The 14028-nt window shown below is 47.4% G+C and overlaps 1 protein-coding gene across 3 annotated transcripts in view; it reads left to right on the top strand.

Annotated features, from left to right (window-relative positions):
- Nucleotides 1-13817, top strand: part of FAM171A1 (family with sequence similarity 171 member A1) — a 124229-nt gene extending 110412 nt beyond the window's left edge. For all 3 annotated transcript variants that reach the window (XM_045069194.1, XM_045069195.1, XM_045069196.1), the window contains 3 exons: nt 7057-7173; nt 10133-10247; nt 10861-13817. In XM_045069194.1, coding sequence (XP_044925129.1) covers nt 7057-7173; nt 10133-10247; nt 10861-12562 — 1934 coding nt within the window. In that variant the 3' untranslated portion in view covers nt 12563-13817. The remainder of the gene's footprint in view (nt 1-7056; nt 7174-10132; nt 10248-10860) is intronic.
- Nucleotides 13818-14028: the final 211 nt, after the last annotated feature.

Genomic DNA, 14028 nt, shown 5'->3' with positions numbered 1-14028 from the left:
TTAGGGCTGATGGAGTTGTCTATTTGTATATTCGTATATTCACCATGCTAGTTACTGAGCAAGGGTCACAGAGCTGGAAAGAGAACACGGTTACTGGCCGTGGCCAGCAGCTGAGAGGCGAGACCGTCGTGGGTTCCTACCACAGGTTCACGCCCTTCCCACCTCTCACTATACATGTCCCCAAATATCTTGCAGTGAAAAATGCAGACGTAGGAGTCGAAACAGCCATGTTTCACAGCATGGCTGTTCAGTACTCACCCTTTGACCGATAGAACTTCTTGGAGGTGGGTTTTCTGAGTGGCTGTGCAATGTCCTCATGAGTCCCAGCTCCTAGACCTAGATGCATTCACCCCAGTCTCTTTCAAGAGAAATAGATCAATTTGAATATGTCAGCTTCAGGAGGGAGAGCACCCAACTACCAGTACCTACCTGAGGACCTGACAAGAGCATTGTGAAACGGCTCCAGGATTGTTCCCGGGGCCCTTCAGGCCCTCTGCCGCGCCCTCTGCCGCATGTGCACAGTTCACATAGCTAAAAAGTGGCAGAGCTAGAAACTCACCTGCAGGATTGTCTTACACTGGGGAAGGCGCCCATGCAGTCAGCTGGCCCTTCAGACAGCTGGACTTGTGTCGGCCGCATGTCGGTGACATGTCTCACTGCAGGAGCAGTGGCTTATGTCTCTGTGCATCGCCTAATGCACAAGGGGTCAGCTTCGGCAATTAGTTCAAGTGTCAGTTGTCACTTAGAGCTTCCTTTTCAAAATAAGTAGTGCTCCCAATATCAGGGTTTTCTCTGCCTGTTACCAGATGCAGAGATGAGTTAGCATGGTTCCTATAAAAGGGACTTCCAGGAGGAGGAAATATGGCAGGCAAGAGAAGCAAGGTAAATATGAACCCTACAGGGCATGTTTGAGTTCAACATGGGTTTTGAGCCCTTTTTCATATTTTTGAATTTTGATAGCCATTTGTTTTATTTTTTAACTCACTTTGCTTTATATTTTGCAAATAAAGGCTGATTTCATGACTGCTTGGTCACATAACAAGAAGGTAACACTCTTGGTGATTGCTAAGAGAGCCCATCAGATCTTACAGGTGAGCGGGAATCTTGCCTTTCTCTTGCCTGTCAGTTATTGGGTGTAATAATCTTGGTGGTTAAGCATAGCTTCCATATTAAGAACTCATGGTGATTGATGCACAACGAACCTTGCCAGCCGAATACATTCCTAATTCATTTTCAAAAGACGAGGATGACTTTCCAGCAAAGTATGTATTCTTGAAAATATCTCTCCGTCTTTCTACTGGGTAAGCTTTAACTCTAGAAAATGATAATCCAGACAAAAACTGATCTGAGGGTATAGTGTGGAAGGAAAGAAATACTGAACTTAGATTCGGAACACCACTGCTGGATAACTGGTGTTGTTCCCCAGTCCCTCACACGGCCTCTGGACATTACTCAGACACAGTTTTAAGAAGGTGGGTCATCTAGTTCTGATGGCCGAGTGTAGTGGTGGTGGGGGGGGGGGGACCAGAGCTGGTAACAGGAATACTGGTAGCAGCAGAGAGGAAGGAAGGGGAGAAGGAAGCAGGGGAGAGAGGAAAGGAGCAAGCATACGGGAGGGTATAGCAAATGTAGGAGCAAACACTTCCCATCCTTCAGTGGGACGTAAGGGCATCGATAGCTAGCATTGTGGTTGATCGTGATCATGGCCTTGAGTTATCCTGAAAAATCAAAACTATATTCAATTTTACAAGGAAGAAGTAAATGACACCTTTTAGAATGTTTGTTAAAACTTCTATTTCACATTTTGGCAAATAAAACCCAAGCTGTAGAGAAGAGCTTCTAAACCACGGTGAGGAGATGTGGTGGCATCGCTATGGTGAGCAGCCTCGGGGGAGGAGGGGTGTGATCGTCACCTTCCTGTGGAGAAACTCATCCTGTATCTTTTTTAGGTACGAATTTCTGTTTAAGATTTCATTAGAGGGAGAGAGTTCCAATGCTTTACGAAACTATTTGAAAGCCACTGATCTAGACATTTCGGTAATGCAGAATTCCTTTCCTCGGCGTCACTCCCATTTCCCTGCGCACACATTCAGTCCCCAGTAACAGACCTGCCGCGGACCTGGGTCAGAGCCACACGGAGCCACCAGCCCACTCCCGACAGACCCCCGCATAACAGCTGGCCAGCCCCTCAGGGCAGTAGCTGTGCCTGAGGAAGGTGGCAGCCTGGCCCGGTCAGTGGGATGGGGCACGAGGAAGCGCAGGGGCCTGCCTGCACACCTTCCTGAGGTGCTCTGCCCTTGACACTCTGCATGTCCGGGCTGCCTCGACTACCCACCTGTGAAGAGGACCCTGAGAGAGTATAGCAGGGCCCTCCTCAGGAAGTGATGGAAAAAGGCCGGAAACACGAGTTCAGAGCAAGTAGAAGGAGAACCCTGGGTAAGAGAGACCCCCACTCCTGGCACCCTGGTCCCAGGGGCTGTGCTCATGTAGCCTTATTCAGCAGAAGAGCCTTTCCAGAGCCATATTTGTTCTGCTGGCCAGGATCACCAGCGAAGCTTCGCGGCACACGTTCCCTCACGGAGTGCCCAGGAATCTCTTAACGTGTGCCGGCTCCTCAGGTGGGGAGGTCGCCCTCATCCCGCGGCATCAAGATCTCACTAATGAGAAGCATATGTTCTAGCGTACAATTCATTCATTCTCGTATTCCCCGTGGTTCATTTCCTCCCACAAAGCACGGCAAGCTTGGAAATGGCGTTTGCCAGTAACAGCAGGACTGCTGAATCCTGAGATAGTATTTCCCTTCATTCGCTGAAAACCTAGGCCAAATAAATGCTTCTTTCCCAGCTGCTTGGTTCCCTTCAGTTTGAATGTTAGCCACACTTCTGTAAGGATGTCTGTTCTGACAACCACACCCAGCTTTTCACAGAAGGTCCTCTGATAGTTTTGGGGTTGGGTTGCATGTTGAGCCTTCTCATGCTCAGATCCTACAGAGCTCCTATGCTGAGGATATTTCTTAGTGCTGGGAAAAGACAAAAGGAATATAGGACCCGGGCCCCAATTCACAGAGCCTCTCGTCAGAGAGAGGAGGCAAGACACGGGCCAGGGGTTAGCAACGGAAGCAACATATATTTTGGAAAAGTGATGCATCGACACATGCCCCAGGAGTGCTGAGATGTGGGACAGTCCTTGAGTCCTAGAGACACTAAAGCCCAAGACGTGACTTGAGTCTTGAAAGATGGGAAAGTTTCTGAAAGAGAGAAAAATCATGGGTGATTAGAGCAGCCGTGGCCGGCAAAGCCACAGACTTAAGTCTGGTGTACACCGTGTGAGCTGACATTTGAAGAGCAGAGGGTCGGGGTGGGGCGCTAAAGGGGCAGGTGGGGGAAAGAGCTCTGAGCTCGCCCAACCTCCACCTGCAGGGCCCAGGGCCTCCCTTTTTTTTTCTTTTTTTTTTTTTTCTATTAAGTTTTTGATGTTAATTCCAGTTAACACAGTGTTGTCTTAGTTTCAGGTGTACAGTATCAGGATTCAGCGCTTCCACACAACACTCGGTGGTCATGGTGATAAGTCCGCCCTTCGTCCCCTTCACCGGTCTCACCCCTCCCCCCACCCACCTCCCTTCTGGTGACTGGCAGTGTCTTCTCTATAACTAAGAGTCTGTTTCTTGGTTTGTGTCTCTCTTTTCTTTTTTTCCTTGGCACATTTGTTTTTCTTAAATTCCACGTATGAGTGAAATCATGTAGTATTTGTCTTTCTCTGCCTGACTTCTCTCACTTGGCGTTATACCCTCTAGCTCCGTCCACGATGCCATTCCTTTCATGGCTGAGTAATATTCTGTTGCATGTATACCACATCTGCCTTATCCACTCACGTATCGCTGAACCCTGGGGCTGCTTCCGTGATTGAGCTATTGTAGGTAATGCTGCCGTAGACAGAGAGCATGGATCCCTTAGCATTCGTGTTTTCCTATTTGGGGGGCAAATACCCAGTAGTGCAGTTACTGAATCGTAGAGTAGTTCTATTTCTAACTTTCTGAGGACCACTTACCCTGCCTTCCTGCACGCTACCTCCTCCTCTTCTTCCTCTTGGTGTCCTCCCTACCCCTCCCCCAGCTGACAGTGCTGCCTGTTTTTCAAAACTTACATCCTCCAGAAGCCCCCTCCGCCTGTCCTGAGTTCCCAGAGCAGGTGCACAGAGCAGTGGTGTGGTCTCCAGTCACTGGCCTCTCTGGCTCCTGCCGGGCACCACCGCCGAGCCAGGGCCGTCCAGGCTGGACTGGGAAACTTACCAGCTGGGGAATTGGGGGCTCCATTCACCAGGCTTGCCCCCAGTTCAGCTGGGAGCAATTTTCAAAGTGTTTTCCTAGTTGATGTGCTCGTGTTGTCGAAGGCAGAGGCAACTTAGCTGTCCGGTTAGGTTTGAAGAAGCAGCAGTTAGGATCCATGAGCTTCAGGTCTCTCTGTCTGGATCCCTTCAGCCTCAACGGATATCCACACCCTTTGCAGAGCATCAACTGAAGAGCCCAGCCTGGGGAAAACAAACCAAAGAGTGCACGCCACCTCCTGGCCGAGGGGGAGATCTTGGCAGGGCTGTGTTGTGCGGGAGCCCCAGGCGGAGTGGAGTGTGGCGTGGAACCAAACAGCATGGGATCCCCAAGTGGAAAACTGGAAACGGTCGCCAGTAGTCTGCTCCCTACTTTCAGGGAAGCTTCCTTCCCAAGCCTAGAAGGTCCTAAGCTACAGGTGTCAAAGGTCCTGTGTTTCATTTCCTCCGGAGCGCTTGTTAAAAAACATTCAGTGGAGTAATTTTAAGGATCTAATTGGCTTTATTAAAGGATTCATGAACTGGGCAGCATCCCATCTAGCAAGTAGAGAGGGGAATTCTGCTGAGAGAGAGAAAGGTTTTTAACGGCAGAGTGAGGGCGCAAACAAAAGAAAGGACTTTATTGGTAAGGTTGCCGTCCTAAGAGGAGCGGAGGGGCTCTATCAGGAAACTCCCTAGTATTCACCGGGAAATTCTATGTTGACTGGTTAAAGGTCACGTACCTGCAGGGTTGAAACTGTAGTAGGTGAGGTACCAAGTCTTGGTTTATGGACTTGGAGCCTGAACTTAGTGGCACCATTGTGGGCCTGTGGTCTTGTTTTTTAACACTCTGGAGAACTAAGCGATGCCCTGAGGAGCTCAGTCCTCTCTCTGGCTGCTGTTCTTCAGCAGGTGAGTCTGAACTGGGCATCCTTGTTCACCGACTCAGCTGAGAAACTTCCCAGTTTGTATCCTTGTCTGATGTGAATGGAAATCCTCTCCAGCGGCGACTCAACCTGTTGCATGGGAAGGTCTTGCAATGCTAGGCGCTTACTAAGGAGCCTCTCCGGCCTTCCTCCTTTGTTTAAGCGCTGTCTGAGCAGAGGAGGCAGCAAAACTGGAGGCTTTGCCAGGGGCACCTTCCACCCACTGTATTTGAATGTTGCTATAGCAACTGACAGGCCCTAGAGGCAGCGCCAAGTATTGTTTCTTTCTTCTGGGAGAACAATCCACTGTTACCTCCTGAAGTGTGTGTGTGGGGGGGGGGGTAGGGAGGAAGACAGGATTTGGAGACCGGAGGGGAAAGTGGTTGGTGCACATTGGTGTTCAGGCCTCGAGGGGACCGGGTTGCACCCTTGGCCGTTTCAGGTGGTGGGACTTTACCGGAACAGGCTCACCCGTGGAACTCCCTGGGCAGTGAGGCAGGGCAGGAGACCCTGGGCACTGAGGCAGGGCAGGAGACCCGCTGAGTGAGGCCGCCACCCCAGTGGGCTGGGGTGAGTGTGCGGGGACGGCTGGAGGGCTGGCCAGCGCTCTCCCTTGCCTGCCGCTGCCAGCCTCAGCCATGGGCCTCAAAGCAAGGTTCTCTGCCTGTGAGTCAGGTAACAGCCAAATGACCTTGGGCGCTGGGTCTGTGTCTGGAAAAATTAAAAAGGGCAAAAGTCACCAATGTTGGGAAGGTTTATAGGAGATGCAGCAGGGTAGATGAGAAGTAGCACTGGCACTGAGGACGGACAGATGGACAGATGTGAATCTGCTCCTGCTCTGTACCCCTCAGGATACCTCCCCAATCTCCAGTGCCCTTGTCCAAAAGAGAAAATAAGTCCTGTTCTATAGTGTTGCTGTGAGATTATAGACAGTGCCTATAAAATACATCTGCTGTGACCAGCCTGTACATAGTAGGTGCTCATTAATGTTAAATACTAATTAATAACTGAATTAATAACTAATTAATAACTGATGCGGACATATCCAGTGTTCTCCAGCACCAAAATCAACTGGAAACTTTTTAAAATACTCACCTAAGGGGTGCCTAGGTGAGCCAGTCGGTTAAATGTCCATCTCTTGGTTTTGGCTGAGGTCATGGTGTCAGGGTGGTGAGATCAAGCCCTGCATCAGGCTGCACACTTGGTGGGGAGTCTTTTTGGGATTTTCTCCCTCTTCCTCCCCACCCCACCCCCATATACTCACTCTTTCTCTCTCTCTCAAAATAAATAAATAAATCTTAAAAAAATAAAATGAAAACACACACCTCTAAACTAGGTTTACTGGGTTAGAATTTGCAAAAATGAGACCAAGAATTCTCTATATCTTCTTTTAAACTTTTGTAATTCCAGTGTAATCAGTGTGTAATTTTGGGCAGGAAATTTGCTTGTTTTCTTGAGAGTGAAGAGTATACACAATGCTGCATTACCTGCCCCCACCTTTTCTTTCCATTCCCACCAGCCCTTGTCTTGCGACCTTTATTCTACTATACTCCAAAGTTTTCTGGTGGAATTATCTGTGTTTGCAAGCAAGGATGTTTGAGAAAGTGGTTGAAAGTAATATTTAATCAGAAAGGCAAGGAAAAACTAAAGTTTCCATTTTCCCTGAAAGAAGCTGAAAAGAATCCACGAAAAGCTTATGCCATCCCTAGATGACTTTTGGACCGTGTTGGCTACCAACATGACACTATAACATGACTGGTGTGATACGTGTAAGCCTGAAATAGGTGTTTAGCGTGCGTACAGCTGACGTTTTTTCTGCATCCCACAGGAACGTGGCTGAAGAGCGGTCTAGGCCTCGTGCACCAGGAAGGTAGCCAGAGGACGTGGACGTACATTGCCCCTCAGCTGGGGTACTGGGTGGCTGCCATGTCTCCTCCCAACCCAGGTAACACAAAGCCAACACCCTCGATGGTGGGCAATGATTTCTTTGAGGGTCCAGGCTAAGTATGCTTTTGGAAAATTACTTCAGCAGGGAGATCTTACTCAGAAACGGTTGAGAAGGGCACCTGGCTGGTTCAGTCGGTGGAGCCTGTAACTCTTGATCTCAAGATCGTGAGTTTAAGCCCCACGTTGGGTGGAGAGATGACTTTCAAAAAATGGTTGAAAATCTGAAAATCAAATGACCAAACGAAGGCATTTTGTGGGGGTGGAGGAGTTCTGATTGTGACTCTCCCATCTAGGATAAGAATAATGCACAGAACATATTCCTGTCTCTTGTCCGTTTTGCTCAGACAGCTGCCATAGGGAATTCCTAATCTAACCGCCACAGAGGCGGTTCAGACCTCCTCCCTAATTCCAGAGACAGCTGTGGCCTGTAGTAAGGGAAATGTGGGGGCAGGGCACTCCTCAGAGCCGCTAGCAAACAATCCCCATCAGAGCCTTCTTGGGGCAAAAAGCTTGATTTCCTAAAGGCTTAAAAACAAACTAATTGCTTTGTATCTAGAACAATATTCATCTCCATTAAGCAAATGTGAATTAATTCATATTTTTTAAAGCATAACTAAAAAAAATTTTTTTGACCTATATGCCCTAAGTTATCTCAGTGAATATTCTAGAATTATTTCTTAAAATAGTCAAGTTTGGAGAATTCTGTCCAGTGATGGCTTCTGACACTCAAAATGCCTTCAGAATCTGTATCACTTAGACCCCTTCCTTAGTGAGATGTTTCATTGGTGGCAGATCTTGATGCTCAGAGGGTCCCTTGGATTTTTCTTAGACATATCTAAGAGTTCTGCACCGCCAAGTCTGGTGAATAAAGTAGGTAATTGAGCTAGGTCGAAATGTGCTATGGTTGAAAGCTGTCTCTTGTCATGAAGGACTCCAAAATATGTCAGCAGTGGAATGATCACCGGAATGAACACTCAGACTCCCAGAGTAACTGATTTGGTGGGGTTGTTGAGACATCAGTCCCATGCACTTTCTGGTCCCATTCTAAGAACATGTACATTTCACATCCATTTTAAGAGACTGTATTTCCTTTGCAATAATGTTCTTGGAGCAGTAGAGGTTGTGAGCCAGGTACAGAAATGCCCCGGTCTCCAAATTTGAAATATCTAGAATATGACTAAGAGGAAGGAAGGAAAGAAAAGAAACTCCTTAAGTACCCAAATAGAGGTCACAAAGCCCATGCGTTAGTTAACTTTGATTTGAGATAGATTTCCGACAACATGGCTCTCAGTTTGCCCATCACGCCACAGAATAATAGATCCTCTGTAAAGAGGGCAGAAAGAACCTCTTGCCGTAGGCCCACCAACCCTTCCTGGCAGCAAAGGAAGAGACAAGAATCTATAAAAAACATACAGAGCATAGCCCCTGGGGGCATTGAATGTAGAAATACATACATTAGTAACCTCACAGCCGTCCCTCTTATAAAAACAAATTACAGAGATGCTGTGCCTTCATGAGCCCAAAACCAACAAGAAAATAATCAGGGCTTTTTTTCTTTCATTCTCTAGTTAAGAAGGAAATGAAGTACGGCTGTAAATTTTCTAGAGATTTCCATTGGCAGAATTTAAGATAATAACGTTTTAAGTACTTCAAGGTTTGAGCTTGAGTTATTTGGAAATGATTTTTATGTGTACCCCAGATTTCTTGGTGGCTCCCACCAAGGCATTGCCCATGTCTCTGGGGGTCGTGTCGGGGTAAAAAATGATTTCTCTGAACGATTAAGGCAGTGTATAGTTGTCAGTTATTTTTCCAACTTTTGTATATACGAACACCACTCACCCCATTGAAGTAAATTATGTTTTGGAGAGAATGGTGGTACCTTTTGAACTTAAGTAATGTCACTATTTTCAAAAACTAGTACACCTCCTTGGGCTTATCTAACTCTGAAGTGGTCTCCTTGCAAAGATTTTTGAGGAAATCTAACCCTTAAAATATCAAGAATCAGTAAGTAAATGGGTGTTTATGATACATAGTGATCATAACAGTGCCAGTTGGACATAATGAAAAACTACATTCCTTCCTTCCTTCGCATTTATTGACTTACTGCAGGGATGCCTGGACACCAGTGTGTCCCCAATATTATAATTCGGGGAGGTTTTCATTGTTGCTTTCAATCTATCATAAGTGCCACTAAGATGGATTCTTACTACTATTGAACATAAAGAGCAAGTTAAACTCCCTCTTGGGATTCTTTACAACATACATTAAGAAGAAAATACTTTAATCTCTGCTACCTTGTCTGTAAGTTCTGAAGAGCTCTGTGGCCAAGGTCAGCTTAAAAAGGCATTTTATTTTTTAAAATGAAAGACATTTTAGAAACACTTGACAACCCATAATCTGTGGATTTTTTTTTTTAAGTCATAGCTGATTTATATCATACATTTCAACTGATTCATTTAGGCGAAGGGCCCTCCACACAGTAATAATTGTCCAGGGAAAGTGCAAATAAAATCTTACGATTTTTTTTTTTCTCCTGTAGTACGAAATCCCTGGATATTCAGGGATTTCTGAATCTCTCTGAGTTTAAGAGTCCCACTCCTTATGTTATCGTGCGTCCTTTTTCTTTTATTGAAAGATCTTGTCTGTAGAATGCTGACGGTGCTACCGAGGGCAGCTGTCTTCCGGGCTATGGAGGGACCCTTGACACTGCATTTAGTATTTGCGTATTCAGACTGCTCCCCAGCCACAGCTGCTCCAGGGACAGTCGAGGTAGCCCCTTTCCATTGGGTGAAATTCTGGTGATCTGTAAGCCCATCACCTAACAGGTGTTTGCATCTGGTCCATGCTCCACGCCCCATCGGGGAAGAGGAAGCAAAAGAGACGCTCTGGGTTTAGTGTGTCCCTCTTCTCCTTTCAAGGTGTTCTTCAATCTAAAATGCCCTTTTCTGACCTTCTAGGTCCCGTTGTCACACAGGACATTACCACGTATCACACGGTGTTTCTTTTGGCCATTTTAGGAGGAATGGCTTTCATACTTTTGGTTTTGCTGTGTCTCCTTTTATATTATTGCAGGTAAAGTTTTACCTTTTTGGCAATCTCTTTTTTTAATTTGGAATTTCTTGGGCGAGCATTAATATTAAGGAATTTTTTTTTTTTTTTCCTGAATCAAGGTCCTTTTTTTCTCATGAAAGAATATCTAAGAACTGAAGATTTATCCTTAAAGTTGTGAACAAATGAACATGATGTGGGGGGCATGCTGTTTATAAGTTTGCTCAGAAAGGGAGTTTGGGGTTGGTTTGTTTGTTTTTAAGTTTGACAGTTCTCATGACTCGTTAAGAATATTCCTGAACACTGATTAAGAGATGGTGTTCTCAAGGACAAAGCAGAACTAAAATTCTTATTTTGATATCTCGGCTGTTCCATTTGTGAGAATGTTTGTTGTCAACTCTTGAGGGACCATTTTTGAATGAATAACTTGGTTGAACATCTCAAAGCCTGCAGGTGAAATCTGCAGCGTGTGCTGTTTTGAATCAAAATAAGGCCAAGGGTGTGGGGTGAGAAGGCTTCTGGCGGCTGATTAGTTGTGAATGTTTCTTCCTGTGGAAATGGAGACGGGATTTTGAGTGGAACTTTACTGCTCCAAGAATGTTTAACCTTTTGGTTTGGATTTTATCTTTGATCGCAGGCGGAAATGCTTGAAACCTCGTCAGCACCATAGAAAACTGCAACTTCCGGCAGCCCTGGAGAGTTCCAAAAGGGATCAGTCAACTTCCATGTCTCACATCAACTTGCTCTTTGCTCGTCGGGAGTCAGAATTCCCCGGTCCCCTCTCTGTCACCAGCCACGGCCGCCCGGACGCCCCAGGGCCCAAGGAGCTGATGAGTGGGGTCCATTTGGAAATGATGTCTTCCAACGGAGAAGTGGACATGCACACGCCCATGCTGAAGCTCTCCTACAGTACCTCACAGGAATTCAGCTCTCGGGAAGAGCTTCTCTCTCACAAGGAAGAGGATAAAAGCCAAATCTCTTTTGATAACCTGACACCAAGTGGGACATTGGGAAAAGAGTACCACAAGTCTGTGGAGATTTTCCCCTTAAAGTCCAGGAAATCTCTAGAAAGAGAAGGCTGTGAGTCCCCCGGCAACAGCGAATACAGGAGGAGCTACAACGCCATGCTCTCCCAGCCTTTGTTTGAAAAGCAAGACAGAGACGGTCAGGCCTCTGGTAACCATATTCCCACAGGAAGCAAGCTCACCATTCAGGAACACATGTACCCCGCGCCTTCATCTCCCGAAAAGGAGCAGCTGCTGGACCGCAGGCCTACTGAGTGTATGATGTCGCGATCAGTAGACCACCTGGAGAGACCCACGTCCTTTCCGCGGCCAGGCCAGCTGATCTGCTGCAGTTCCGTGGACCAGGTCAATGACAGCGTTTACAGAAAGGTCTTACCTGCCTTGGTCATCCCCGCTCATTATATGAAACTCCCGGGGGACCATTCCTATGTGGGCCAGCCCCTAGTCGTTCCAGCCGACCAGCAGCTGGAGATCGAAAGACTGCAGGCTGAGCTCTCCAGTCCCCATGCAGGGATCTTCCCGCACCCCTCCTCCCAGATCCCGGCGCAGCCCCTGTCGTGCCAGGCCATCTCCCAGCAGCACTTGCAGGACGCAGGCACCCGGGAGTGGACCCCGCAAGGTGCGTCCATGTCAGAGTCACTCTCCATCCCGGCATCCCTGAACGATGCGGCCTTGGCTCAAATGAACAGTGAGGTCCAGCTCCTGACCGAAAAGGCGCTGATGGAACTCGGGGGTGGGAAGCCGCTCCCACACCCCCGGGCGTGGTTCGTCTCCCTGGACGGCAGGTCCAACGCGCACGTTAGACATTCCTACATTGATCTCCAAAGAGCTGGAAGGAACGGAAGTAATGACGCCAGCTTGGATTCTGGCGTGGATATGAATGAACCAAAATCTGCCCGGAAGGGAAGAGGAGACCCCTTGTCTCTGGCGCAGAACCACCCGGCTGGCCAGGAGCATCCACCGAAAGAGCCGAGGGCCACGGACAGCGCCTCCTACACGCAGCTCGTGTACCTGGACGACATGGACCAAAGCGGGAGCGAGTGCGGCACGACCGTCTGCACCCCCGAGGACAGTGCCCTGCGGTGCTTGCTGGACGGCTCCGGCCGGAGAAGCGGCGGCCAGCTGCCCAGCCTGCAGGAGGAGACGACAAAACGAACTTCGGACGTGCCCCCGGAGCCGCTCGCCAGCTCCGAACAGAGAAGATCTGCTCAGGAGGACGACGAAGAGGAAGATGAGGAGGACCAAGGAGAAGACAAGAAGAGCCCCTGGCAGAAGCGAGAGGAGAGACCTCTGATGGCTTTTAACATTAAATGAGCCATCGCAGAGCCACCCGACCGTGGAGTATAATACAGTTGCCAAAAATTCTTTCTTACAGAAGCGTTTACCTGTCAGTGGAAGACATAGGACGGCGGCGCCCGTGGGAGTGGACTTCCGCTGCGTCAGGGTTCACTGTGTCATTGTCAGAAGAGAATCAAAGTTATGACTCAGAATAAAGGATGATGTTAACCAATGCCTCGCCTCCAGGGAGACGGCTGAACGTAGCGCCCGGGTGTCCCTCGGCGTCTGGGACACGGAGAAACCACAAGTGATGTTGCTAAGGTTCTGCTGATAACCTCAGTTCTCCCTCAGATTCTGGAAACGGATGAAACTCTTTTTACATTGCTTGAATCCATTTTACCATGATAATGCTCCTGTGAAGTTATTATTGAGAAATTAGCTTAGCACTTAGTGTCTCGAGGTATGCATTATCTCAAAGGAAAGCTATGCATCGCTGCTTCGTGCTCTTACTTTGCTTAGGTTTTTTGCGTTGGTTCGATTTTGTTTCGGGTTTGCTTTAAAGACAAAAACAAAAACAATGCAGTTTGGTTGTAAAGATTTCCTTCATTCGTTTTCATCTGTTCTGCTTCTCGGTGGTTTAGTTCGGTGTCTCCTTCCGGGAACTCCCGAGTGTCACCTCTTAACATCCAAGCCTTTTAAATGAAATCGTACTGAAGTTTTTATCAGCTGAGAGCCCTTCAATTCTGGTCCCATTAACTCCAAGTGCCTTTTTTACAGTGACAACAACAGTCCCTCACCTTTCTTCTTTTTTTTTTTTTTCTTTCTTAACTCCTTTAATTGAACTGCCTGTATTTTATAAAGTTATTAAATGAGACCCCTTTTCTTTAAGCTGCATGATGCCAAGTGCCCGTTTGTGCTCCAAATTCTCATTTCAACGCAGTGTTCTCTCTAGTTCCCATGTGTGATGTGGATTCTGTTGAGCTAAGGTAGACTAGAGGACACTTTAGAGATCCCCTTCTCTCCTCTATCCCTTCGGCCACTAGCCACCATTATGGTTTCACTGGCTGTCTGTATATACGGTTATGTATCAACTCGGGAATCCTATGGGCTGATCTTGCTCACCCAGACATGGAGTATGGACTGAGCAAGTGAATGTGACTATTACAGAAATCGTATGTACTATCCAAAAGTGCCAGAATGACTCTTCTGTGCATTCTTCTTACAGAGCTGCTTGGTTATCCAAAAATGAAAATTCAAAATAAATGCTGAATTAAAAAAAAAAAAAAAAAAACAACAACTATCCTGTCATCCTTTTCATTCATTCGGAGCCATTATTTGTTGTTTTGGAGTTGCTCTTAAGAATTGGCTTTTGGGGAGCGCCTGGGTGGCTCAGTGGGTTAAAACCTCTGCCTTCGGCTCATGTCATGGTCTCGGGGTCCTGGGATCGAGCCCTGCGTCAGGCTCTCTGCTCAGTGGGGAGCCTGCTTCCTCCCCTATCTCTG

This window comes from Mustela putorius, unplaced genomic scaffold (genome assembly GCF_011764305.1).
Source record: "Mustela putorius furo isolate JIRA1106 unplaced genomic scaffold, ASM1176430v1.1 tig00003913_pilon_pilon_pilon, whole genome shotgun sequence".
Classification (NCBI taxonomy): Eukaryota; Metazoa; Chordata; class Mammalia; order Carnivora; family Mustelidae; genus Mustela; species Mustela putorius.
This window is presented reverse-complemented; position numbering and strand designations above follow the sequence as displayed.